This window comes from Balaenoptera musculus, chromosome 19, assembly GCF_009873245.2.
Source record: "Balaenoptera musculus isolate JJ_BM4_2016_0621 chromosome 19, mBalMus1.pri.v3, whole genome shotgun sequence".
NCBI lineage: Eukaryota > Metazoa > Chordata > Mammalia > Artiodactyla > Balaenopteridae > Balaenoptera > Balaenoptera musculus.
The window spans coordinates 9891541-9918647 of NC_045803.1; the positions used below are offsets into that span (position 1 = coordinate 9891541).

At 51.4% G+C, this 27107-nt stretch overlaps 1 protein-coding gene across 1 annotated transcript; it reads left to right on the top strand.

The window, feature by feature from the left end:
• The first annotated feature begins 607 nt into the window (after window positions 1-607).
• NOVA2 (NOVA alternative splicing regulator 2) lies at window positions 608-25953 on the top strand. The gene is made up of 4 exons (XM_036834948.1): window positions 608-731; window positions 9543-9686; window positions 14882-15048; window positions 24521-25953. Exons 1-4 carry the CDS (start codon window positions 647-649, stop codon window positions 25601-25603), a joined length of 1479 nt encoding a protein of 492 aa, XP_036690843.1. The 5' UTR covers window positions 608-646; the 3' UTR covers window positions 25604-25953.
• The last annotated feature ends 1154 nt before the right edge of the window (window positions 25954-27107 follow it).

The window sequence follows — 27107 nt, forward strand, 5'->3', positions numbered from 1 at the left end:
AAGATGCTCGGGCCAGCAGCCACCGCCAGCCCAGCCACCGCTGCCGCCCGCGCTCGCCGCCCCCCGGGTCCCCACTAGCGGCCGCCTCCGCCTCCCATCTCCGGCCCCGTTCCTCCGGCCCCCCGCCCCGGGCAGGGTCTGGGGGGCTAGGCCCTCTGCCCCGGGGAGCAAAGAAGGGGGTCCCGTCCCCCCAAGTGGCGCGGCCAGTCCCCGGCCTCCGTAATCTTGAGAGAGACCCCACCCCTCAGTTCTCTCTGGGCCCTATCCGAGACCCCCTTTTCCTTCCCGTCCCGCTCACATCCGCTCTCCAGGCTCTGTCAGCCCCCCAGAAGCAGCTCCCTCCCTCCTCCCCTCTCCGGGGTTCCCCCTCCCCCATCCCTCCGCCACCGCCCCCTCCCCCTCCCACATCCCCTTCCCTCCCCCTCCCTCTCCCCCGTCCCCCGCCCCCCCCACCATGAGGATGATGGCCGCCGGCGCGGTGCACGGCCTCTTCACGGCCTCCGCGGCCCCGCAGCCGCCGCCGCCCCCGCCGCCGCCGCCGCCGCAACCCCAGCCTCCCCAGCAGCCGTCGCCGCCGCCACAGCAGCCGCCGCCGCCGCCGCCGCAGCCGCCGCAGCAGCAGCAGCCGCCGCCCCAGGCCCCCCCCATGGAGCCCGAGGCCCCGGATTCCCGCAAGAGGCCCCTCGAAACGCCCCCCGAGGTGGTCTGCACCAAGCGCAGCAACACGGGAGGTGAGAAAGGGCTGCGGCTCCGGGGGGGGGGGGAGCGGGCAGGGGGCCGCGCCTTTCTCTAGCCTCCTCCCCCCCCAAATGGCAGGTGCAAGGGCTCTGGGGAGGGGAAGGGCGCCCCTCCCTAGACTGGGGAACGGAGAGGGGAGTTGCGGAGGGAACAGGACCCCTTCTCCCTCTCGACGCGGCCCTGGGCTGGGAGCTTTGTCTGCGTTGAGAGGGCTTGGGGGGGAGGGGGTGGTAAGTGTCCTTGGGGGCGCGCGAAGGATGGGGGGCGTGGGTGCCTCCGAGCGGGTGTCTCTGTGTCCTTGAGGGGTGTGTGATGTGACCCTTTCGGGGCAGGGGTGTTCCCGGGCTGGCGTGTCCTGGCGGGGGGAGGGGAAGGAGTTGAGGAGGCCTGTGGACCCGGAGCTTCCCAGCCTCCCTCCCTGGGGATGTCCTGAGCAAGGGTTGTCCCGGAGGGAGGCATGTGTGGGCCATGGGCGGGATTTTGCGTGGGGACAAGCTAGGTGGGTGTGTTGGGTGACATGGAGGAAAGGGTGGGTGTGTAAAGCTCAGAGAATGTGTGGCTGGGACAGGTGTGTGTGTGTGTTCGTGTGTGCGTGTGAGCCCTGTAAGGCCTGGATGTGTGACATTAGGGATCATGGATATGACAGAAAGGAGGGTGTGTGTGTGTGTGTGTGTGTGTGTGTGTGTGTGTGTGTGTGTAAGAGATGAGAGGGGCTGGGCTCCGTGTTTGAGACCCTCATAGGGGTATATGTGACAAGTGCGTGCATGTCACTCCAGAGGGGACTGTGGCAGAGTGTGACACATGAGTGAGAGGGTGTGTGTGACATGCAAGGGGGTGTGTGTGGGCTGCCGAATGGGCCGGCTCTGGGTGTGAGCCATGAGAGGCTGTGTGGATCAGAGGATGGCAGTTCAGTGTGTGTGACACAGGCGTGTCCCGGGTGGGGTGGGACCAGGAGAAGCTGGTGAGGGTATATGACAAGAAAAGAGTGTGGGCGTGACTCCAGAGAGGCTGTGGCTGGGTGTGACACACGGAGGTGTGCAACGGTGACATCAGAGGGGGTGTGTGCAACAAGGGAAGGTGGGTGTATGACAGGGGAGAGACTGGGGCTCTGTGGTGAAATTCACGAGGGTGTGTAACAAGGAAAGGGAAGGATGGGGGCCCATGTGACAGGGAGCAGGAACGTGTGCATGTGACACCCAAGGGGTGGGAAAAGGGAAGGTGTGTGTGTGACACCCAAGTGTGTGTATATGTGTAACAGGGGGCTGTGTGTGAAATGGTGTGGGGATGATTCTGTGTGTGTATGACAAGGGAGTGTGTGTGTGTGTTTGTGTGATGGCTGCATGTTTGACAACACAGAAGGGGTGTGTGTGTAAGACAAGAGGGACCCTCACTGTGTGTGTGTGAAGAGGTATGTGTACCAGAGAATAAAAGCCAAGCTGGGAACTCTAGGTGTATGTCTACCCGTGAGGTAGGGTTTGTCAGGGGACTCAGAGCCCAGCCCGTTAGCTCCCTGGAAGGAGGGAGACCCCACAGCAGACAAGCCCCTCCCAGCGGTCACCTTGGCCAAAATCTCCGCTTCCTCTGGCCTTTTCCTCCGGATGGGAAAGGGATGGCCTCGGCCAGAGCGCACTCTTCCCACTCTGTCAGGCATTGTAGTGGGTGGGGTGGGGACCTCCCACCTCCTCTCCTTGGATGAACAGGAGCCGAGTCTCTTCCTCCCATCCCAGCCCCCTGCCACCCCTGGCCAGGTGCGATAGGAAATGGGGGAACCCCTGGCTGCCTGTGAGGGTGTCCAGCAGAAATTGGAGGAAAGGGAAGTTGGGGGAGGGGTGGGAGGGAGTTTCCTGTCCTTCTTCCTGCTCCCCCGCCCCCAGCACACACATGAATGTGTCCCTGCCACATCCTTGCCTCCTTCCTGCCTCACTGCCATTCCCAGTCCCAGGAAGGGTCGGGTACCCAGGCGGTCCCTGAACCCAGCCTGGAGGTCCAGCCCCACCCCTGCTGGGGGGGAGGGGAGGAGGTCTCATCCTTCTCTTAAAGGGGCTGAGATGCTCAAAATCTGAACACTCAGAGCAGAGCAGCACCACCTAACTGTGACGCTGCCAGGACGGTCAGGTCCAGGTGCTTGGCACCTACTACGAGTCAGGCTCTGAGATACGGGTTAATTTCCCAGTACAAGCCTCGGGGGAGATGATTTGAGCTGCTTTTTCAGATGAGGAAAACTGAGGCTTAGCGAAATGAAGCCACTAGCCCAGACTCACACAGCTCATAAGTGGGGAAGCTGGGATCTCTCCAACCCTGGGCTGCCTGCCTCCAGAGCTCATGTGCTCGGCCACTGTGCATCCTGCCTCCTTCAGCTGTGGGGAAACTAGGGTGAGCCCTTAGGGACCCTCTCCTCCAGACTCTTCCCAGGGGAAACTGAGGCCCAGAGATGCGAAAGGACAGTCCTCCATTTGCAGAAACCCTCAGGGGCAGAGCTGGGCAACCGTCCAGGACTTTCGTCTCAAAATTGACGGCTCCTTCCAATAATATTTTCATGTCTGTGGGACACTGGGTCAACCTCACGCCTTTTCTGGGCTTCAGCGTCACCATCTGCCAAATGGGGAAATAACAATAGTTACAGATGATAGCAGCTACCAGTATTCTTGCTTACTGCCTTACATGCAATATTTCATTTAATTCTCCCAACTTTCTATGATGTGATACTACTACTAATAAATAAATAATAATAATAAATTATAACAATGGCTGACAGTTATGGTGCCACAGTGCACCAAAAGTACTAGGGAAAACACTGGGCACGGACCAATCATTTAATAATCCTTACAGTCTGATTATGTTACCCATCTTACAGGTGACACACTGAGGCACAGAGAGGTTAATTAACTTGCCCAAGGTCAGTCAGCTAATAAGAGGCAGAGCCAGGATTTGAACTCAGAAGGCTGGCTCCATTGGATGGGTAGACTCTATAGTGAACCCCAGTTTCAGGCAAGCAAACCAAGGCTCAGAGGGGTAAGGGACTTTCTAGGGTGTCACAGCAAGTCGTGCCAGCCTGGGCAGATTGAACTCCTACCCATGGTGCCAGCCTAGGGGCTGATAGAGGAGACGGTGGCTGTTGAAACTGGCTTCTGGGCATTGTGACTGGCAGGCAGACACCGTTGGGAAGGAGACGAGGCGCTAAGGACAGGAGGGCTTGAATGAAGGGGTTGGATGGAAACTCCAGTTGGGAACTCACTGGAGAAACAAATAATCCCAGTCTGGTGGCACGGTAACAAAGGGTGTCTCCCTTGAGTACAGATGATAACTCTTTTTTCTTTCTTTGGCCACGCCGTGTGGCTTGCGGGATCTCAGTTCCCTGACCAGTGAAAGCGTCCAGTCCTAACCACTGGACCGCCAGGGAATCCCCACAGATGATAACTCTTCAGGTGCTACTAGAATGGCCCCCATACTCCTGACTGTATTCCCACCTCTGTCAGCCCCATGTACACAGAAACAGCAACTCCCCACCGCACACACACACCGCACACCCCAAATGTAGCTTACACCAGCCAGGCCTTGCTCCCAAGATCCTCGATGGTTAACACAAAGTCAGTATCACCAAGGTTAAGAGCCCTAGAATGAGAGCTTCCAGGGTTCATCTCATCGCTGTCATGTGCTTGGTGTGGGGCCCTCGGGTGAGTTCTTTCACTGCTCTGAGCCCCAGTGTCCTCATCTGGAAAATGGGAACTGTTAAGATGCACCTCCACCTCTCCAGGCTGTTGTGTGGGTTCAGTGAGATTGTATGTGAAGCACACGGCATCAGGCCTGGCAGATAGTAAGCACTCAATAAACAATAGCTATTATTATTACTATTATTATCATCATCATTATTATTGCTACGGAGAATGTCACATTCCTGATTTACCATCCAGTGGTGATTCGCCCCAAGGAAATCATACCCCATCCACCTGTCTCTCACTTGGAGGCAATGTCACAACTCAAAGACAGTTGTATTACATTTCTCACACAGACAGGCAGCACCGTCATTCACAGAAAAATGTCACGCACCCAACATCCCATCCCTCCTCAGAGGTCCCACTCCCAACCACACCCCTGCCATCTTGTCTTCCGCCAGCGACATCCTCACGCACTCCCAACGACAATATCAACATCCCACCCCAGCCTCCTCAGACCTCCACAGGACACACCGATGCTTCCACCCCCCGACCCCCAGACAAGAGCAGGTACCATGAGTGCAACACCCCAACTTTGGTTCCCCCCGAAATATACTGTCACCAAAACAACACCTCTGCTGCATCCAATTCTGCCCCCTCTCCCGGATCCAAGCCACCTTTCGGGATCAACTCTCGGTATAAAGTGCCACTCTTCCCATAGCACCCCAAATCTTCTGGGTAGGTTAACATTATTTGTGGAGGTAGGAGAGTATTGGTTACTTTTTGGAAACCTTTATACGCATTCCTGAGGAGGTTGGACACAAAAGGGAAGGGAAGACCAGAGACTCAGAATGACTAGAAAGTGGGAAGGCAGCTTGATCCCAAGGTGGAAATATTGAAATTGCAGCAGAGGGGAACCAGGAGCGCTGAAGTTGGCATCTTCATTTGCTGTCCTGTGTAGACGGAGCTGCCTGGACCCCAAAGGAAAAGCGAAGGGAAGGGTGGGTGGGTGGAAAGTTCTGGCATCTAGATTTTGCTTTGGTAGAAGAAAGTACTTTTTCACAGGCAGAGCCTTGGTTTTTCAAACAGGGTGGGATGTGTGAGGTCTGGGGACTCCGGGTTTAGCTGAGGTCACGTGTCTGCCCTTTGCTGCAAGGCAGGCTGGCAGATAAAGGCCTGGCTTCTTCCTGGAGGAGGTGGGCTTCCCACGGTGGGAGATGCAGAAGATTCTGAAGAAGAGCAGAGCAGACTGTGGGCTGCCATGGGGACTCCTGGGGCTTAGAGTTCTGAGCTTCTACAGGCGAGAGGTCTCAGCTGGTCACTCTCTGTAGGACCCTGGCCTCTGAGGAGGGGCCTCCAAACTTCCACTAGTCTGATATAAGGACTGCCAAGCGCCCACAAGTTTGTCCACGGACAAACTTTTTTGGAGGATCATTTTTAGTTTATATCAGTGTGCTTTGGGAGGAAAAAATATAACTAGCCCTTCAAACTCGGACTATTAGCAATGATTTTTTAAATGTCCTCTTTAAATAGATGCATTTACATTTTAAGAGGGAGTGGACTTAAAGGGCATGGACTGCCTGTCTTGTTCCCTGCTATGTCCCCAGGATCTAAAACAAGGCCTGGCACGTAGCAGATGCTCAGGAAGGATTTGTTGGAACGAGGGAGGGAAGAGGGAGAGAAGAAGCAAAGAAATAATAGTACGGGGGGATACAACAAGGGCCAAATTCAGGAAGAGAGTTACAGAGATGCTGGGAGGGTGAGTGGAAGCAGAGCCTCGTTTCTATCAGTGAGAAGACATTCCTCCTCCAAAAAGCGGGGAGAAGCCTGGGGAAAGGTGATGAAGGAAGTGGGGTCTCCCCTCCTCCTACTTCCTAACAAAACCCCAAACCTTGGAGGCTCATTTCCCCATTTACCAGTAAGTCTCTCTGACATAGAGCACTTACTGTGTACCAGACACTGTGATAAGAACTTTACCTGTGTTCATGAAATAGGTAATATTAATAACGATGATGATGATATCTGACATTTCTCAAGTGGTCTGTGTGCCTGAGACCCTCCTAAGTACTTTACAGTTTAGCATGTCATTAATGATAATAACTCCAGGAACTAGCGCTCTCCTGTCCCCATTTTACAGATGAGAAAATAGGCCCAAAGAGGTGAGGAGACTCGCCCAAGGCCACACAACCCATCAGTGGCAAAAGTTGTACTCAGTCTAGGGCTGTTTCTGCCATTTCATTCGGAGATTCTCAGACAAAACCTGAGGAAGTGTGAAGGAGGGGAGTGGGGGGCGTCCCCAGTTTTCTTCCGAGCAGACGATTACCTTCCATCTTCAAGAGGGAAGCTGGGGAAGTGGCTCTGGCTGGAGAAAAGATGGGGAATGAAATCAAAGAAGGAAAGAGGACGGAGTTCTAGTGAGAACACCTTCCCATCTTTCTGAACCTTCCAAAGATGGAGAACTGGCCCCCCATCTCTGTGTCAGGTTGAGGGGCAGGGCTGGCAAGGGGCCACCTCTGTGAGCCCAGGGAAGGAAGTAATTTGGGGGGGGGGAGGGTGTCAGGATGATTGATGGAAAGGCACCCTGGGGGGCTAATTACCTAATAGGCTTAGTGGTCTGATTAGGCAAGTTTAAGAGGATTGCCTTGGGCTAAAGGAAACCCCTTAATTCTGGACCCCTCCCCATGCCTGCAAAGCCACATCCAGCCCTCATACCTCCATCTTCACACATCAGGGAACCCAGAACTTTCAATCTTAAGGGACCAGGTGGAGATGGGCATGACTCCCAGACCCCCAGTCCTGCCCCCACTTTTATTTTAAATTTTAAAATTTTTGGCCGCACGGGGCGGCATGCGGGATCTTAGTTCCCCCACCAGGGATCAAACCCGCAGCCCCTGCAGTGGAAGCGCAGAGTCTTAACCACTGGACCGCCAGGGAAGTCCCACCCTGCCCCCACTTTCAACAGAGCAGTTTCTCTTTTATCTGCTCTGGATGTTGGAGTTTCACGGGAGACATTGAAAATAGCTTTCCTTTGCTTAAAAGAAAAAGTTGAAAAACCAGTGGGGGATGATGGCCTAAGACCTTAAGCTTTGGAAGCAAAATGACCTGGCTTGTCCCTTCCTTTTCCCAGTGTTTACTGCATGCCTACCAAGCGCTGGGCGCTGCATGAGTCCATGGACACAAGGGCAAGCTTCAGTGACGTGGCCCACACTGGATGACTGTGGTACATCGTTCCGAAGGCATGAGACAGAGGAATCCTTCCCCTCCTCAGGGTTCCAGGAAAGCTTCCAAGAAGGGACATTTGAGGGGGCACCTGAAGGACAAGAGTAATTCACTGAGGGAGGGGAGTTCCAGGCAAAGAGAATGTGCAAAGGCCCTGAGGTAGGAGGGAGGAGGGAAGTTTGAGGAACAAAAAGGAAAATGTGTCTAGTGCACCTGGAGGAAGATGAGGGTGTGCGGCTGGAAATGTGGACGGGGCCAAATCACAAAGTAACTTAGACTCAGAAAGTTCCCGAATGTCTACCCTGGGGGCGACAGTTTGGTTAGAAGGTGGGAAAGGTTAGGCACTTGCCTTGAGACTGCATTAACAAAGGGCTTTACACGTGACCAAGAAAACTGGTCCATAACAAAGAATGACCAAAGCCCCATAAAGGGTCCCTGGTGCCACTTCACCACCTCTAGGTCTTTGAGTCTGTCCTGAAGCACATTGGTCTTTAGCCACCAGCAGGGGAAAGTGTTAAGCATGGGTGGGCGAAAAATGAATCAGAGTTGCATTTGAATCTCAACCTAGCAACTGTCTTGGTGCCCTTGGGCCGGTACCTTCACAGCTCTGTGCCTAAGTTTCTCCTTATGTAAAAATGGAGCTCATTCTACCCACCTCAGTGGGCGGTTGTGAGGAATGGATGAGATCAAGCTGGCAAAGCACTCAGCAGAGCACCGGGTCAGCAGTGAGTGTTAGAACCTCTCCGGAGTCCAGCCCTCCTCTCCCCTCCCCCTTCGCTGCTTCCACCAGTCAGACCACCATCACTTCCTGCCTGGACCATTGCAGTTGCCTCTTGCTCTTCCACCCATGCTTGTCACAGTCTGCTCACCTCATGGGCATCAGAGGGATCTTCTTAAAATCTAAGACAGATCACATCCCTCCTCTGCTCAGAGCCTTCCCGTAGCTCTCATCTCACTTGGAATAAAAACCACCTTGGTCCACAAGCCTGAACACTCCACCACTATCTCCAACCCTCTCAGCCCTCATTTTCTGACTCTCCTCCTCCCTCACTCAGCCCCAGCAACACTGGCCACCTCTCTCTCACTCAAACAACGCAGGCATAACCCCATCCCAGGGCCTTTGCACTTGCTCTTCTTCCACATAGCCCCATAGTTCTGTTCCTCCACAGCCCGGAAACAGTGTGTCATAATGGTTCAGAGTATGGACTCTGGAGCCAGGTGGGGTTCAGATCTCAGCCCTGCCACCTACTAGCTATGTGAACGGGAGCAATTTCTTCACCTTTGTTTACTTACCTGTAGAATGGGTTTTTTTAAAGTACCTCCCTCATAGCATCAGTGTGAAAATGAAAAAAACTCGTATTTGTAAATTACTTGGAACAGAGTCTAGCGCATATTAGGTGCTATAGAAATGTTTGATGAACAAAGAATGCCGCATTCTTGGGGAAGGCTTTCCTGGCCATCGGATCTGACAATGCAGCACCTACACTCCCCTTCCTCTTTCCTGCCTCTTTTTGTTTTCTTAGTACTTACCACCATCCGACAACGTAAAACACACTGTCTGTCTCCCCCCTCTATAAGAGTGTAGCTCTGCGAGCTCTTGGCTGAATCACCAAAACTCTTTTGGCCTTATTTGCCTTATTTGCGAAATCAGGGAGCTTTGTCTGTTTTCTTCATGGCTGTTTCACTAGAACGGTGCCAAGCACGTAGCAGGTGCTCAGGAATTATTTGTGGAATGAATGAATAAATGAGCGAATGAAGATCATGACGTGTTTTATTTTCCTACTGCTATTCTCTTGGTCATTGCTCCTCTGTGTTACTACTGTGATCCCAGTGGTTTCCTAGCCCAGCCCATGCCAGTGCCTCCCTGGAGGTACCGTCCAAAGGTGAAGACCCCTCTCCCCTGACTCCCCTCCCCTCTGTGTGCCCCTGCAGAGGAAGGCGAATACTTCCTGAAGGTGCTGATCCCCAGCTACGCGGCGGGCTCCATCATTGGCAAGGGCGGGCAGACCATCGTGCAGCTGCAGAAGGAGACGGGAGCTACCATCAAGCTCTCCAAGTCCAAAGACTTCTATCCGGGTGAGCCCCAGCCCAGCCCTCTTCCTCTGGCCTCCCATCCCTCCCACCTGGGCCCTCTAGGAGGGGGAAGGGCTGCCCTAGGGGCAGTGAGAGTGGTAGGGGGCCTCCCCTCCCCCTAAGGGGACAGAGCTGCCCTCGGCCCCAGGGGCCAGGCCTGAGCAGATGGAGGTGGGGGCAGGGCAAGACAATAGGGCTGCTGCATATTCATGAGCTCATTTGCATGATGTGCTGGCAGATGTGCCCCTTCCCACACACCTGCCCCTTTGGGTCAGTTGGAGGAGCTGGGGTGGGGGGCCAAGGAGGCAGGTGTTAGGGTGTCCCTCAGGGCTTGGGGGGCCAGCCATGCATGTTACATAGACCCTCACTCTTTCCCTTTGGATTCCTCTGTCACCCCATCTTGCCCCAATCTGAGTCTCACTGGTTTTCCATCTGTGTCATTCTTTATGTGTCTCTCATTCTGTTTCTGACTCTCCCATCTCTTGTTCCCTTAGGCTCCATTCCCATCGGCTTCTCTCTGTCTCCTCCTGCTCTGCTTTCTGCTCTGTCTCCCTGGTTCCGTCTGGACATCCCCCATCTCTGTTCTCTTAGCCTCCCAGCCAGTCTGTGTGTCTTGGCTTTTTCCTCTTCCTCCCCTCCTCTTCCCTTCTCTTTCTGTCTTCCCATCTCTCTCCCCATCTTTTCCTTTTCCCCCACCTCTCTTATTCTCACATATTTCTCTCTCTTCCTCTTCCAACTCTCTCTGTTCAGTCACCCATTCAACCAGTAGTTGGTAGCGCCCCTCAATGGGGTCATTCTTTGCCGGCGTTGCCCCTCATTTCTTTCTGCCCCTGCTTGCCCATCTCTCCCTTTACGTTTCTCTTTTTCTCCTAAGTCTCAGCTCCCTCGTGTTTTTTTTCTTCCCCTCTCTCCGAAATCAGCCCCTTTTCTGCCTCTCCTCCAGCTCTATCGCCCTTCCTTCAATCATAAATTTTTCCAGGCCCCTCCACTCTCTGTAATCTCCCTCAATATCTCTCACCCCTTCATATATCCCTCCCAAGACCTATGCCTGAGTTTTGACATCTAGGAATCCAGGGAAGGCCCCCTGAACTGCATCTCTGGTCCAGTGCTGGTTCTAGTTCATCCTTAATCCCCTTGGATTTTTTAGGTCAAACACCAGAGCTGGAGCCGAGGGTCAGGACAAATTCATATTCTCTCTCTCTCTCTCTTTCTCTGTGTGTCTCTCTTTCTCTCTCTCTCTCCTCCCTCCACCCCCCTGCCTCCCATCTCACTAAGCAGCTTTGGCAAGAGGTTTAGAGAACAGTCCAGGGAACCTGGCACAACCCCCTTTTCTCTTCCTCCCTGGCCCAGTTTCCCCCTCACTCCTCTAGCCCACAAGATACGGATGAGACCTCTGCTTGGGACTTTCATCCAAGGACACTTGGTTCCTTGCCCCTGGATCACATTCTGTGACATAACACATGTCATTCCCTCTCAACTCAGTGACACATCCCACTAGCCAGGCAGCCTAGAACCCCAGAGGATGGGACAGTCATTGCCTCTCTCCTGGGCCAAACACTGTTCAAACAAGCAGCGTGAGCCAGCGTCTCTCCCCAGCCCCTGGATGTGCAGCCAGCCCCGCTCCCCACCCCCGAATTGGAACTTCCAGATCATACAGCATATGCTGGCTCCTGGCTCAGAGATGTAGGGCACAGCTCCCTACATCCTGGTCTTGTCCCTAGGACTTCCCAGGACCCACAGGAACATAAGAAATGGAGATGCTACTGCTCAAGCATGTGTTCCTCTGCTCCTGGCTGATACCTTTCATTCATTCATTCAACATATATTCTCTGAGCATCTTCTCTATGCCAGCACCGTACCGGACCGGGATGGGGACATAAGCACTGACTGTGACACCCCAGCCTAGCCCTCCCGGATCTCACATCCCAGTAAGGGGGATAAACCGAACACCATTGATGACCTAGAGTGGTCAGGGCTGGGACAGGGAAACCCAGAGGATGGAGGGAGCCCCAGACAGGGCACCCGACCCAGCCTGAGGAGATCAGGAAGGGCTTCCTGGAGGAGGAGGCCAGAATAATAAGAGTGAGCTAGGTAAGGAGCAGTGAAGGGTGCTTCAGGGAGATGAAAGAGCATGTTCAAAGCCTGGGGGTGGGGGTTAGTTTGTTCAGTGTGGCTGGTGAAAGGACAGGTGAAAACTGATAATAGAGAAATTGAAAGGGTCCTCTGGGCCTAGTTGGTTCTGTCACACACACACACACACACACACACACACACACACACACACACACACACACACATACACACTGATGTGTCTACTCCATGAAACAAAAACCTACCTGGCCTTTACCCAAAGGGAGGGGTAGAACACCCAAAGGGTGTCCCCTCCTTGATACAGAAACCCCAAGCCCCAGATTCAATCCCTCCAGGTCATACATGGAGAAACTTAGACCCAGAGGAGGCAGGTACCTGCCCAAAGCCACACAGTCTTCCGTGTGGCTCACCAGACATTCTAGTGATTCTAAAACTCCTCCTGATTTTGAGGAGCTGCCTGAAGCCCTGGACCCTAGCCCCAGAAGAAAAACGGACACATACACTTTTTAAATTTTTTTAGTGATTATAACATCTCTGCAGCCAAGTGCAAAATCTTAAGTGACTACTTAATAAATTCATACATATTCTTTTTTACCATCAAAAATACAAAAGCAGAATTGCAGTCATTGTATGCCTCTCCCCACCACACACACACACTCTCCACCCACCCCAAATTTAGCCCAGGGTGGCTCAGTGGTTAAAAGCCCAGACTCTGAAGCCAGACACCTGGGTTCAAAACCCTGATCTTTCACTACTGGCTGAGTGAACTTGGACAAATCCCAGACCTCTGTGCCTTAGTGTCCTTAGCAAATCAAGAATAATAATATTGCCTGCCTCATGTATTAAAGTGAACAAATACATATAAAGTGCTTAGAATGATGCCTGGTGATTGGTGTTATGTAAGCACCAGCTGTTATTATTAGATATTCTTTCAGGGTTTAACTGAGTCTCCCAAAGCCCCTGCAGACCCTGGTGAAGAACTACAAGTCTGTCAGATCACAGACTCCCTGAGCTGGAAGGAAGCCTCCCAGAGATGGAGAGCTGGGCCACTTCAGTCAGGCTCTCCCTGGGGCCACCCCACCCCCCAGTTCCCACCCTGACCCACACCCTTTCCTATTTACACCCAGACGGAGGCAGCTTGCACGCTGACTCACGCTTGGCTCAGACCAAGCCATTGTTCTGGGGTGGAGGGGAGTAAGAGGAGGAACAGCGGCCCAAAGGAGATGGGGGATGTCGTCTACACCAGTGACCCAAGACAGTGACTCTCAGACACATGGCGAGACTCGCTTGCCAGGCTGAGGGATGGCAAGCAAGGGGTCAGGGTGGTAACACTAGCGTGCCACACTGGAATGCCCACAGGACGCCAGACACTCACCCCCACGTGTCCCAGACACACAGGCACACAGAGCCTGGCGCACACTCAGGACCTTTTCCAGACCCAGGGAGTTTACTGGCCCTGCAGACAGAGTCCCACCCAGGAAGAGACACACACACACACACACCCCACACACCTAATATGTCCAAATCAGCCGGGCACTCACAGCTTCACCCCGGCCAGGCTTGGTGGAGTCTTCTTTGTCTGGCTGTAATTCAGACACTCAGACACACACACAAATACATCAGTCCTCCAAACAGTCTTACATACTGACCCCTGGGGCTGCCTGTTGGTCTCTTTCTCTTCCTCATGTTCACACACATCAGTCACAGAGTCTTGCCTGTTTCCTATACACACATCCTTACACATATACGTGCATTCCACGTACCACTCATCCAAGTAGTCTTTTGAACACCTAGGGGTGTCTGGATATCTCTTTCCTTTACACACACACACACACACAGAGTCATACAATCTCCAAGTGCTATACATTCATCATACAGCCTCAATGCCACTTCCTGGGATTCTTTGTTTCTTATTCTCAAACCCTCGGGCACACCCAGCTCAGTCTCACAAATAGTGTACATAACCTTGAACGGCACAGCGACACCCAAAGTCTTTCCCCCCACACAAGAGTACACACAAACGTCTTTACTGGAATCACTATGTCACACAGTCTGTTTATATCTGTGTCTCTCCTGCTCTTTCTTTTACACAAACACACACACACACACACACATAAAGATAATTGAGCCAGTCTTGCCCAAGTATACACATGCACACACACACCACTCACCCAGACAGCCTCACAGATGTACTCACACTGGTCAGTCAGTGTTACCCAGAGTCTCTCTCCCATATACATGTATCCCAGCATCACCCAGAATTAGTGTCTCTTCTCCCTGCTGCCCACCCCCAATACACACATACAAATAGTAAGGATGCCCAGGTCAGAACCACAGCCAATATCTGGAGAATCGCCAGCAAAGGCACCCACCTCACCCTGCTTTCTCCATCCCCCTGTCTCCACTCTTCCATGAGTTGCCTTTGCCCCACTCTGCTCTCCCCTCTCCACAGCCTTGCCCTCCCCCACCCCTCAGCCCTCCATCTGGTGGGTCCAGGCAGGCACTCAGGCCTCTCTGCTGTCTCCCCCATCCCCCAGCCCTTCCCCATCCTCTCCAAAAGCCCAGAGGCCGTCGCTGCAGGCTTTCAGGGGTTGCCATGGCAACGGGGCCTCATCCCTAGTCCCCCTGGGGGTGGGCTGAGGACCCGGCCAGCCACACCGATAAGGGGGTTCCAGTTACTGTGGCAACCATTGCAGGCCTGAGCTCTCGGCTTCTAGAAGGTGGGGAGGGGGGAGTGAGTGAATGGTTGCCAAAGCAACCGAGAGAGCCAGCAAGGACTGGGAAGAGGCAGCTGAGCCCTGTCTCCCTTGCCCAGGGCTGCTGTGGGCATAGCAAAGTACTTAAGCATCATTCTTCCATCCTCTGGGGTTGTTTTAAGGGAGGGAGAGGAAGTGCAGATAATAAAACAGGGATTCCACTCATTCTCCCAGCTACCCATCATGGTCTGGGAGCCCATGCCAGCTTGCCCAGGCTTACCAAGTGACCTGGGGCCAGTGAGGTCCACTCTCTGGACCTCAGTCTTCTCCTTCCATTAAGTGGGGCCTGTCTCTCAGGAATGCTCCCCTTCCTGTCTGATGAGTGTGCCCTCTCTCTTCTTTGCTCAACAGGAACCACGGAGCGAGTATGCCTGGTACAGGGCACAGCAGAGGCCTTGAATGCTGTGCACAGCTTTATTGCCGAGAAGGTCCGAGAAATCCCACAAGCGATGACCAAGCCCGAGGTGGTCAATATCCTTCAACCCCAAACCACAATGAATCCTGACAGAGCCAAGCAGGTTAGCAGGGGCAGAGGCTGAGTTTCTGTAAAGCTGGTGGGGTTTGAGAGAAAACACTTCTTCCACGTCACTGGATTGTGATGGGGGCTCAATGGGATAATGGCTATAAAACATTTACCAGTCAGATACATGGTAGTGGTTAGTATTATTGTTAGAGAGTCAGCCTAAGGACTCCAGACCTCTTAGAGTGATTTGATTCAGAAGGAGAGTGAAGGTCTGGGAGAATCTGGCCCAGACCCCCTTACTTATTCCTCCTTCCTAGGATTCTCCAGATCCTCTTCTCTCTTCCACATCTTCCCAGTGTCTCTCAAAACCACCTGCTTCCCACTTCCTGTTCTCACCGGAAGTAACCTCAGTGACATCCCCATCCATAGGCAGAAAATTTTAGAAACAGCCTCAGGTACTCCCTCTCTCCATTAATTACTGAATAGGACTAGCCACCATTTTGGGGAAAAGGTGTTTCATTGGGCGGGGGCGGGTCCCTCTCCTACACAGCCCTCTCAAGGAGGGATGGAAGGAGGAGGGCAGAGCCTCTCTGTTGCCTCAGTTACCGGGAAGCCGTGGTGTAGGGGAGTGGCAAGGAGCTGACCAATCGCTTCCTGGGCCTCTCCCGTTGCCAAGACCACCATGCACACCGGGCAGGTGGGCTTGCTGCAAAGCCCCTGGCAGCACGGTCCTGACTGCGTAGAGGGCCAAGGAGGAAGAGAGCACGGGCTTGGCTGCAGTAAACTCCCCGTTTTCTCTCCCCTTCTCCGCTCCCGTATACATGTGCACACGATGCACAGGGGCGAGATGACCCGGGCAGGCGGACAGGCCACTTGTGAGGGTTCCTTAACGTCTGCCTAAAAGCAAAGACAAGACAGAGGGCCTCGGTAAAAGGGAGGTGCAATTCCCTGGAATTCTTTTTGCCCTGAGGTGGGGGAGACCATGGGTCTGAGTTTCTCTGAGCTCGTGGGGAAACAGTGGGCAGAAAGCTCTGGAAGAATGCTTCGGAGCGGAGCGTTCCCCCCAAAGACTGCGGGCTTGGGGCTTGGAGCGCGGCTGCTGTCCTTGGTGCTGAAGCAGCTCTGCTCCTCGAGCCCTGCCAGGCCTCTCCCAAATCCCTTTCCACCAGCAGGCCACAGCTTACCCACAGTTTACAGGGAGGCGAGGACATTGCCTCTTCCCTCCGCCTTGGTCGTGGCCACTAGGGGCTCAGGGTTCATCAAGAGTTTGTACATGTTGCAGGGAAAATGGGGTCAGCACCATCTGTGCCCGAGCCTGCCTCTCCACCACCTAAGCCACAGGAACTGTGAAATAGCGGAGCCGAAAGGTTACAGAACCAGGACTTTTTCCTCTGCCTTATTACTCCGGGGCTCCAAAGAATGAGAGAGAAAATGGCTGAAGGCTCAGGCTCTGGAATCAGATGTTGAGTTGAATTTTCCTCTGATACTTCTTACCTGTGTGACCTTAAGCAGGTGACTTGATTTCTCCACGTAAAATGAGATTTATTATGGTACCTACTTAAGGGTGGTGGCTAGTGGTCATTAACGTTTGAAAAGCACTTATCATGTATGCCTAATGCATAGAAAGTTCTCAAACAATGTTCGCCGTTGTCGTTACTATGGGATTTTTGAGGCAGGAGGCAGGTCTATTCCCTTTCTGCCTTGGACTTGCTGTGTTGCTCTGTGTCTTTTTCCCTTCTGTATGCCTCAGTTTCCCTTTCTTTTCAGTGGGGAAGCTGGGCCAAACCAGGGCTTATAAATTGAAATGCCTCCAGGATTCAGAAAGGGAACATAAAGGATTGAGGACTGCGGACTCAACATAGAGATAGCATGCCATCCCTAAAGGGGGCAGCTGCTATTCAGCTTCACTTGATTCTTGCCATTTGGGAATGGGGACAGAGTATTACCGCATCTTCCCCATTTTTCCAGAGAAGTCAAAAATATTTTAAATCAACTGATTTTTCAATGTTGGCTCAGTTTTTAAAACACTGTGTGGCTGTGGGCTGGCTATGGGCTGACCATCACCAGTTTGCCACCTCTGGGCTAGACCGGTGATTCTCAGCCCTGACTGGTATCTGAGTCATCTGGGTAGCTTAAAAACACAGATTCCTGAGTTGTGGCCTGGAGCCACTGAATCAGAGTTTCCGGGGAGAAGGCATGGGGATCTGAACGTGGACTCTGGCCTGGGATCAGATCCTGGCTCTACTGGTCACTATCTGTGTGACCTTAAGCAAGTTACTTAACCTCTCTGTGCCTCCGTTTTCCAATCTATAAAGTGTGATAATAACAGTACCTACCTTGTAGGGTTGTTGCTAAACTTACGTAAGTTACTATATGAAAGTATTTAGAAAAGTGCCTGGCACATGGTAAGCACTGTTAACGGCTGCTGCTGTTAATTGTTGTTGTTGTTATTATTATTTTTAAATCTCCAGACTTGCAAACCTCTGAGGCAGATGGTCTCTGAGGTCTTTCTGGCTCTAAGACACCTACAATTCTATGGCTCTGAGATTCCAAGATTCTAGACATGTATTATTCTAACAGTCTACTGTTCTAACATCTAAGATTCTGTAGAACTGCATGTGCAGATGTAAGCTGCTGTGGTCTTGCAATCTGGGCCTATCACGAAGGCAGCTACTGTTTTCTGAGGGCTTCCCATGTGCCAGGCACTAAGGGATCATTTTAGTCATTGAATATTCTCCATAATTGTATAGAGTAGCTGTGGTTATGTCAATGTCAGAGATGAGGAAACGGAAGCACAGAGAGGTGAAGTCATTTGCTTTCACCATTTCTTGGCGAACACAGTTCCTTGGATGAAAAGGTTCCATCCTTCCCCCATTGCTCTGAAATGCTGTATCACATACTAAATACCTCTTTACCCTTAGGCCTGGTTTTGTACATTTTTCTGTTCTATCCCCTTGACTTGTCAGACTTCTTTTTTTCCAATGATTTCTTTAAAATAACAGCTGTATTGAGATATAATTCACATACCGTAAAGTTCACCATTTTAAAGTGTGTAATTCAGTGGTTTCAGTATATTCACAAAGTTGTGCATTGATCACCACTATCTAATTCTAAAACATTTTCACCACCCCAAAAAAAGCCCCATAGCCATTAACAGTAATTTTCCATTCCCCCAGTGCCTCTGCCCCAGCCCCTTCCCACCATTAATCTACTTTTAGTGTCTATGGATTTCCCTATTCTGAATAGTTTATATAGATTGAATGATATTTCTGTGGCATTTTGAGTCTGGCTTCTTTCCCTTAGCATAATGTCTTCAAGATTCATCCATACTGGGAATTCCCTGGCAGTCCAGTGGTTAGGACTCCACGCTTTCACTGCTGAGGGCACAGGCTCAGTCCCTGGTCAGGGAACTAAGATCCCCACAAGCCGCGTGATGCGGCCAAAAAAAAAATTTTTAAAAAGATTCATCCATACTGTAGCGTATAACAAAACTTCATTCCTTTTTATGGCCAAATAATATTTCACTGTATGGATATACCACATTTTGTCTATTCATCAATTGATAGAAATTTGGGGTGTTTCTACTTTTTAGCTATTATGAATAATGCTGCTAATGAACATATGTGTGGATGTATGTTTTCAGTTCTCTTGGGTATATACCTAGGGTGGCATTTGTAGGTCATATGATAAATCTACGTTTAACTTTTTGAAGAACCGCCAGACTGTTTTCCAAAGTGGCTGTACCACAGATGTGGGATTTAAATCCAGGTCCGCCCATGGGGATAACAATGACAACCACCATTTCATGTGTACCCACTATGGGCACATATTAATTGCCTGCTCTCATGGCATCCAATGCTTGGCACATAGTAGGTGCTCAGCAAATGTTGCTTGTTTGAATGAATGGGTGATGACGTGCCCATGGGGACCAAGCAGAAACATGACTGAGGGGAGGTAGTCTGGTATAACCTGGCAGAGGTAGGCACTGTGTGTCATCTGAAGGGCAGCCATACTCAGTTCTGGCTAATTGTGGCCATGCTTGAACTTCAAGCTCATCATTTCATGCGTGATCTCTATTAGACCTCACAGTAATCCTATGGAAGAGGTATGAATATCCCCATTTTATGGAAGAGAAAACTGAGTTTCCAAAAGATTAGGTCCCTTGCCCAGAACCAGCGGCGGAGCCAGGATCTGAACCTGAGCAGGTGCCTCCAGAGTCCAGGGCAGCTTGTCAGGGATTTGTGTGCAACGGACTGCAAACTGGTAGTCTGGCTGCTACACAGTGGTTCCTAGACGTTTTGAAGTGGTTACCAACATTTAAAAACTAGGACGCTTCACATTTTACAAGTCAGAATTGCCAGTTAATCTATAAAACTCATATCAGGCTGAATTTGAATATCACACACACACAGAGACCACCACCACCACCAGGTGAGATGCACCTGGCTGCCTCCACCCAGCCCCATTCCTGCTTGGTCCTTTGGGCATTTCATCATCCATTCTTTCATCCATCCATTCATTCACCCACTCTTGGCTAGGTATGTGCCAGGCATTCCTCTAGGCACTGAGAACCCAGCAGTAAACAATACAGACACAAATCTCTACCCTTGCGGATCTTAAATTCTTCCCTGGAGAATCAGAAAATAAGTAAATAAATAAAATGTATAGGATGTCAGAGAGTGAAAAGTATTATGAAGAAAAGACAGAGAAAAAGGAAAGGAAGTATTGGGGCCTTTTTTTCTCTTAACTTTTTATTTGGAAAATGTTTAAAGAACGTTACAGTGAACTCCCTATACACTGCACTTAGATTCACCAATTGTTAACACATGTTTTATCTGTACACACACACACACACACACACACACACACACATATGTTGGTTTTTTGTTTGTTTTTTTGTTGATCTATTTGAAAGTAAGTTGTAGATCTCATGACTCTTCACCTCTAAATACTTCAGTGTGTACCTCCCAAGAACAAGGAGAGTCTCCTATGTTATTATATTACTATTATCACACCTATAAAAATTAACACTGAATTCATAATATTATTTAATAAAAAGTCCATATTCAGATTACCCCAAAATATCTTTTATATCTATAAAGTATTTTTTATTAAAGATTCAGTCAATGTTCATGCGTTGCATTTGGTTGTTATACCTCCTTAGTCTCTTTTAAGCTAGCATAGTCTAGGATATATTTTTGAAGGTAGAGCCAACAGAATTGCTGATTGGATGTTGAGTGTAAAGGAAAGAAAGGACTCCTAAGGGTTGGGACTGAGTAGTGGAAGGATGCATTTCCATATGCTGAAATGAGGAACACCATGGCAGAAACACATTTGAGGAGGAAGATGAGGAGTTCCATTTTGGATTTTAAGTTTGAGGTGTCCACTCAACATCATACTAGAGATGTGAGGTTAGCAGTTGTGAGTCTGGATGTATCCATGCTGGAGATGTAAAATAAACACAGACAAGCTTTGATAATCAGGTGGTCAGGGAAGGCCTTTCTGGGGAGGTGCATTTGTGCAGTGAATGAAGAGAGGGGCGAGCCGTCTTTTCTGGGGAAAAGCATTCCAGGTGAGGGAACAGCAGGTGCAAAGTCCCTGAGTCTGGGCAGAGCTTGGCAAGTTGGAGGAACAGCAGGGAGTCTGATGTGTCTGCAGTGGAGTCAGCAAGAGGGAGGGAAGAGTGAAGTCAGGGAGATCAACAGGGAACAGAGCATGTCAGAGCAGTGGTTCTCAGCCCTGTTTGCTTGTTTGAAGGGAACCAATGTCCCCTTTCTCCTACAAATATTTTCCTATGCCCACTTTACTCTCTGAAATTATATATATAATATGTCTGTTTGTATAAATAAAAAACATATCTGGGGCTTCCCTGGTGACACAGTGGTTAAGAATCCGCCTGCCAATGCAGGGGACACGGGTTTGATCCCTGGTCCGGGAAGATCCCACATGCCGCGGAGCAACTAAGCCCGTGCGCCACAACTACTGAGCCTACGCTCTAGAGCTCGTGAGCCACAACTACTGAGCCCGCGTGCTACAACTACTGAAGCCCACGCGCCTAGAGCCTGTGCTCCACAACAAGAGAAGCCACCACAATGAGAAGCCCGCGCCCCTCAAGGAAGAGTAGCCCCGGCTCGCCGCAACTAGAGAAAGCCCGCGCAGCAACGAAGACTCAACGCAGACAAAAATAAATAAATAAATAAATTTATTTTTTTAAAAATCTACATCTATAAGATTTCTTAAAATTTATTTATTTTATTTATTTATTTTTGGCTGCGTTGGGTCTTTGTTGCTGCACAGGCTTTCTCTAGTTGCGGCGAGCTGGGGCTTCTCATTGGGGAGCACAGGCTCTAGGCGCATGAGCTTCAGTAGTTGTGGCTCGCGGGCTCTAGAGCTTAGGCTCAGTAGTTGTGGCGCACGGGCTTAGTTGCTCCGTGGCATGTGGGATCTTCCCGGACCAGGGCTCAAACCTGTTGTCCCCTGCATTGGCAGGCAGATTCCTAACCACTGCGCCACCAGGGAAGCCCTATATTTTAACAATTTTATTGAGATATAATTCACATAAATACATTTGACCCATTTAAAGTGTGCAGTTCAATGGCTTTATTATATTCAGAGTCCGGCATCCATCACCACAATCAATTTTAGAATATTTCATTTCCTCAAAAGGAAACCTTGATCCCCTTAGCTAGCACCCCTCAATCCTCCCAGCTCTCCCCACCCCAGCCCTAAGCCACCACTAATCTACTTTGTCTCTATAGATTTGCCTATTCTGAACATTCATATAAATGGAATTATACAATATGTGGTCTGTTGTGCCTTACTTCGTTCACGCAGCATAATATTTTCTAGGCTCATCCATGTTGCAGCATGCATCAATCCTTCATTCATTTAAATTGACTGCCAAATAATATTCCATTGTACGGATGTACATTTTCTATATCCCATAAGACTTTCAAATAAAGGAGAGATGAAAGGAAGGTTATTTGTTATAAAATAAGGTGAATTTTAATATGTAAATACTCAGCCAGGGCCACAGTAGAATAAATAATGAAATAGTCAGCTGCTCACACCTAATGTGGGCTGAGTGAGACAGAGCGTAGTATTGGAGACTTAAATGATACAGGTGGCATTACTACTGAGGTCATGGTTTTCTTTTTTTTAATTGAAGTATAGTTGATTTACAGTGTTGTGTTAATTTCTGCTGTACAGCAAAGTGATTCAGTTATACATATATATATACATTCCCTTTTATAGTCTTTTCCATTATGGTTTATGACAGGATATTGAATATAGTTCCCTGTGCTATACAGTAGGACCTTTTTGTTTATCCATTCTATATATAATAGCTTGCATGATGTCATGGTTTTCTAAAATGATGAACGACTCTTGGTAAAATTCAGAACAAAATAAAGTACAATCTTCCCTTGATTTACCAATAGTTACATCCCTGGAAATTTCAGTAGATCTTAAAACCGTGCAAAAGAAAAAAATACTTGGTACTTACACGTATCATGGGGCTCAGTTCTGGCTGCGAGATTTATAAGCAGACTTCTCGCCAACATGAACGTCCAGGGGGACATTAAAAAGTTGTACAGGACCTGGGACTGTTCTTCATTGTGAGGAACTGACTCACATTACGGGGTGCAAACATCCCTGACCCTGCCCACTGAATGCCCGCACCTGCCCCCAGTCATTGCAGACAACCAAAACCACTCCCACAATTTTCCTAACACCCCCAGGGTCTGGCTTGGGGGTGGAAAGGAGAGGCAGAGATGAAAGCTTCAGAGGGTAGAATCCACAGGTCTGAGGGGACGTGAGAAGGATTGAGAAGGAGGAATTTGTGTGTAAAAATGCTCTTGGAGATGTGAAAGGAGACATTTGGTTTTGAAATATCCCCACTGGAATCAGGATTGATACGGGGGCTTCCCTGGTGGCGCAGTGGTTAAGAATCCGCCTGCCAATGCAGGGGACATGGGTTCGAGCCCTGGTCCGGGAAGATCCCACATGCCGCGGAGCAACTAAGCCCGTGCACCACAACTACTGAGCCTGCGCTCTACAGTCTGCATGCCACAACTACTGCGCCCACGTGCCACAGCTACTGAAGCCCGCGCACCTAGAGCCTGTGCTCCGCAACAAGAGAAGTCATGGCAATGAGAAGCCCACGCACCGCAACGAAGAGTAGCACCCGCTCGCCGCAACTAAAAGAAAGCCCGCGCACAGCGACGAGGACCCAAAGCAGCCAAAACTAAAAAATAAATAAATTTATTAAAAAAAGATCCGATTTGTAGCTGCAAAGGATGGGCTGCTCTACAACTGAAAAGGGGGACCCTCATATGTAAGTGACCAATTTTCTCCATCTTCTCTGATGTAAGCTTTTTTTAATCATCATTTTGTAGATAAGACAACTATATTAGATTGCTAGAGCTGTCATAACAAAGTACCACGAACTGGGTGGCTTAAACAACAGAAACTCATTTTCTCACAATTCTGGAGGCTAGAAATCTGAACTCAAGGCATCGGCAGTGCTGGTTTCTTCTGAGGCCTCTGTCCTTGGCTTGTAGATAGCCACTGTCTCTCTGTCGTTTTTTTGCGGGGCGGGGGGCCCGCGCCACACAGCTTGCGAGATCTCAGCTCCCTGACCAGCGATTGAACCTGGGCCACGGCAGTGAAAGCCTGGAATCCTAACCACTAGGCCACCAGGGAGCTCCCCCTCTCTGTCTTCACATGGTCCTCCCCCTGTGTGTGTCTGTGTCCTAATCTCCTCTTCTTATAAGGACACCAACCATATTGGATTAGGGTCCACCCTAATGACCTCACTTAACCTTAAATGCCTCTTTAAAGACCCTATCTCCATATACAATCATATTCTGAGGTATTAGGGGTTATGACTTCACCATGTGAATTGGGGTGGGAGGGGACAGCAATTCAGCTCATAACAACAATGAAGAGCTTAAGCGAGGTGACCATGTCATAAGGTGGAAAGCACAATGGAGCAGGAATCCACGAGGCTGGATTTCAGTTCCTTCGCTGTCTGGGTGACCTTGGGGCAAGTCCCTTCACCTCTTAGGCCTCAAGTGGCTCATCTGCAAAGTGAGACTAATGATGCCTTTTCTGGGGCTGAGAGTCGGAGTACTTAATGATATAGAAGGACATGGGCACCAATGCAAGATCGGAGAGGGGTCCTGGAGGGCTCCCACTGGGTTAGTCATTCAGCTTCTAGGTGCCGGATGGAAGGGAGGTCCCAGATGGAGGGGAGGTCCCGGGGGTCCCAGGAACCGGGTGGCTGAGAGGCTACTAAGGAGAGATGGAGTACTAGCTCCTTTTTTTTTTACCAATGAATATGGAAATATTTCAATATTTCTAACGAGTAGAATCATACTGGTGCATATCAAGGGGGTGTGCTGGGCCTGATTTTGGACATTTGAGAGCCGGGGTGGGAAATGACTTGAGATGGCAAGTCTTAGACTAATGTTGCCCTTCAGTCTCCGATTACCCCCTAAAGACCCTCCCTCTGGCTCCCCACGCAGGCCAAGCTGATCGTCCCCAACAGCACGGCGGGCCTGATCATCGGCAAGGGGGGCGCAACAGTGAAAGCCGTGATGGAACAGTCGGGTGCTTGGGTGCAGCTGTCCCAGAAGCCGGAGGGCATCAACCTGCAGGAGCGCGTGGTGACGGTCAGCGGCGAACCGGAGCAGGTGCACAAGGCCGTGAGCGCCATCGTGCAGAAGGTACAGGAAGATCCCCAGAGCAGCAGCTGCCTGAATATCAGCTACGCCAACGTGGCTGGCCCTGTGGCCAACTCCAACCCCACCGGCTCGCCATACGCCAGCCCCGCTGATGTGCTGCCCGCCGCTGCCGCTGCCTCGGCCGCTGCCGCCTCTGGCCTGCTGGGCCCGGCGGGGTTGGCGGGCGTGGGAGCCTTTCCTGCCGCCCTGCCCGCCTTCTCGGGCACCGACCTGCTGGCCATCAGCACGGCGCTTAACACGCTGGCCAGTTACGGCTACAACACCAACTCCCTCGGCCTGGGCCTCAACTCGGCCGCAGCCTCTGGGGTCCTGGCCGCCGTGGCCGCCGGTGCCAACCCTGCCGCCGCCGCCGCTGCCAATCTCCTGGCATCCTACGCCGGTGAAGCAGGGGCCGGGCCAGCCGGCGGAGCTGCTCCACCTCCACCCCCGCCGCCTGGAGCCCTGGGGTCCTTCGCCTTGGCCGCTGCCGCCAACGGCTACCTCGGGGCCGGGGCGGGCGGCGGGGCGGGCGGAGGGGGTGGCCCGCTGGTGGCCGCTGCGGCCGCAGCGGGGGCGGCTGGGGGCTTCCTGACGGCGGAGAAGTTGGCGGCTGAGAGTGCCAAGGAGCTGGTGGAGATTGCGGTGCCTGAGAACCTGGTGGGAGCCATCCTGGGCAAGGGGGGCAAGACGTTGGTGGAGTACCAGGAGCTGACAGGCGCCCGCATCCAGATCTCCAAGAAGGGAGAGTTCCTGCCAGGCACGCGGAACCGGCGGGTCACTATCACGGGCAGCCCCGCGGCCACGCAAGCCGCTCAATACCTCATCAGCCAGCGGGTCACCTACGAGCAGGGAGTGAGGGCCTCAAACCCCCAGAAAGTGGGATGAGGCCTGTGGTGTGTGCTCCCACCCGGCTCCTGTCCCTCCTTTTCCTCCTCCTCCTCCTCCCCCTCCCCCTCCCCTGCCCCCCAACTCCTGACCTCAGCTCGGTAGAGTCCTGCTCCTCTTGGGATGGGGCTGGGGTAGGCCTGACTGCACCCCCCCTTTCTGGTAGTCATAGGCAGGATTGAGTGATGGCTGGGGATGGGGCCCAGAAGCTCCCTCCCCAGCCCTGAACTGACCCCTTCTTCCTTCCTCCCTATGCTTGACTGGGCCTGACCCTCCTCTCCCAGGGCCCAGGTCTGTGTGATATCTGTATATATTGCATTTTGTTGATTTTAATAGAAAACAAAGCGTTATTTTCTCTTTCTTTCCCTCCTTTTTTTCCCTTCCTTTGATAAGGATTTCCTCCCCCCCTTTATAAGTTTTTGTTTCCATATGGGAGGAGGGGAGGGAGCCTCTGGGTCACCTAGAAAGAGGGGCCGCCCCAAAACAACACCCCGCCTCTCCTGCTTTCAGCTCCGGATCTGAGGGACCTGATGGGAGCAGAGGTAGCAGAGGAGTCTGAGTTGAAGTGGGGCATTTGGAGCAGGGACCCCAGAGTTCCCAGATTTTCTCAGCTACTCTCCCCTCACTGAAGTTGCCCCTCCTAGGTGGGACTTTTCACTTTTTTGTTGTCAGGTTGTATGGGGGGAGGGGTGCGGTGCTGCTGGGACTGAGGCCGTCTCTGGGATTGGGCCAGTCCGGTGGGCAAGACTCTGGCACAAGGCTGGAACAACTTCCTGTGGCATCTCCTATGGTTTTTCCTAGAGTAATGGGCATGAAGGTCCCTGTTGTGCTGTCACTGAGTCAAGTACTTTCTGGGGTGCTTCTGGCACTCCCTATGATGTCACAGGAAGTAGTTCCCTGGAGGTCACTTCCTGTGATGATAGGAGAGACAGGTACTTCCTATGATGTCTCAATGAGCCTTCCTGGAAGGTTACTTCATGGTATCATGGGGGCGTGTACTTCCCGTGGTGTCTCCAGGTTACTTCCGATGATGTCATCGGGGTGAAGCATGCACTTCCCGTATCAGGCCATGGCCAGTCACTGATCCTCCTTCTCTACCCACACCCCTCTTTGGTGGGTCTTGGCCTGGGGGTCTTCCTAGGAGGAGAATAAGGGGTGGGAGTTGGATCTAATCTGGAGGACTCTAAGAAAGAAGACCCACTATTGTCAGGGTCATCTCCATCCAAACGCACCAAGTCTGAACTCACCTGGCAGGGAGGGGGTGGGAGATGGAGCTGGTGAAAACTGTTAAAGACCCTCATTCCCACCCCTGCCTTTTGTGTGCATGCTTGTGTCTGTGTGGCTTTGTTTCATTAAGTCTGGTGAGCCAAATGTATGGTGGCTCTGTCAGGCCACGGTGGCCCAGGTGTATTCAGGGAGCCATGGTAGGGTCCCTTGAGCCGGAATGCTTCGTGTAGTCTAATGCATTAGATTGACTTGTGGTTTCCAGCAAGCTGGAGTACTT

Bases quoted from the DNA above. Each gene is read 5' to 3' on its own strand.
- NOVA2 (XM_036834948.1), top strand. From the start codon at position 647: ATGGAGCCCGAGGCCCCGGATTCCCGCAAGAGGCCCCTCGAAACGCCC. The intron at 732-9,542 runs GTGAGAAAGGGC...GTGCCCCTGCAG, and splicing joins CAAGCGCAGCAACACGGGAG to AGGAAGGCGAATACTTCCTG. The intron at 9,687-14,881 runs GTGAGCCCCAGC...TTTGCTCAACAG, and splicing joins GTCCAAAGACTTCTATCCGG to GAACCACGGAGCGAGTATGC.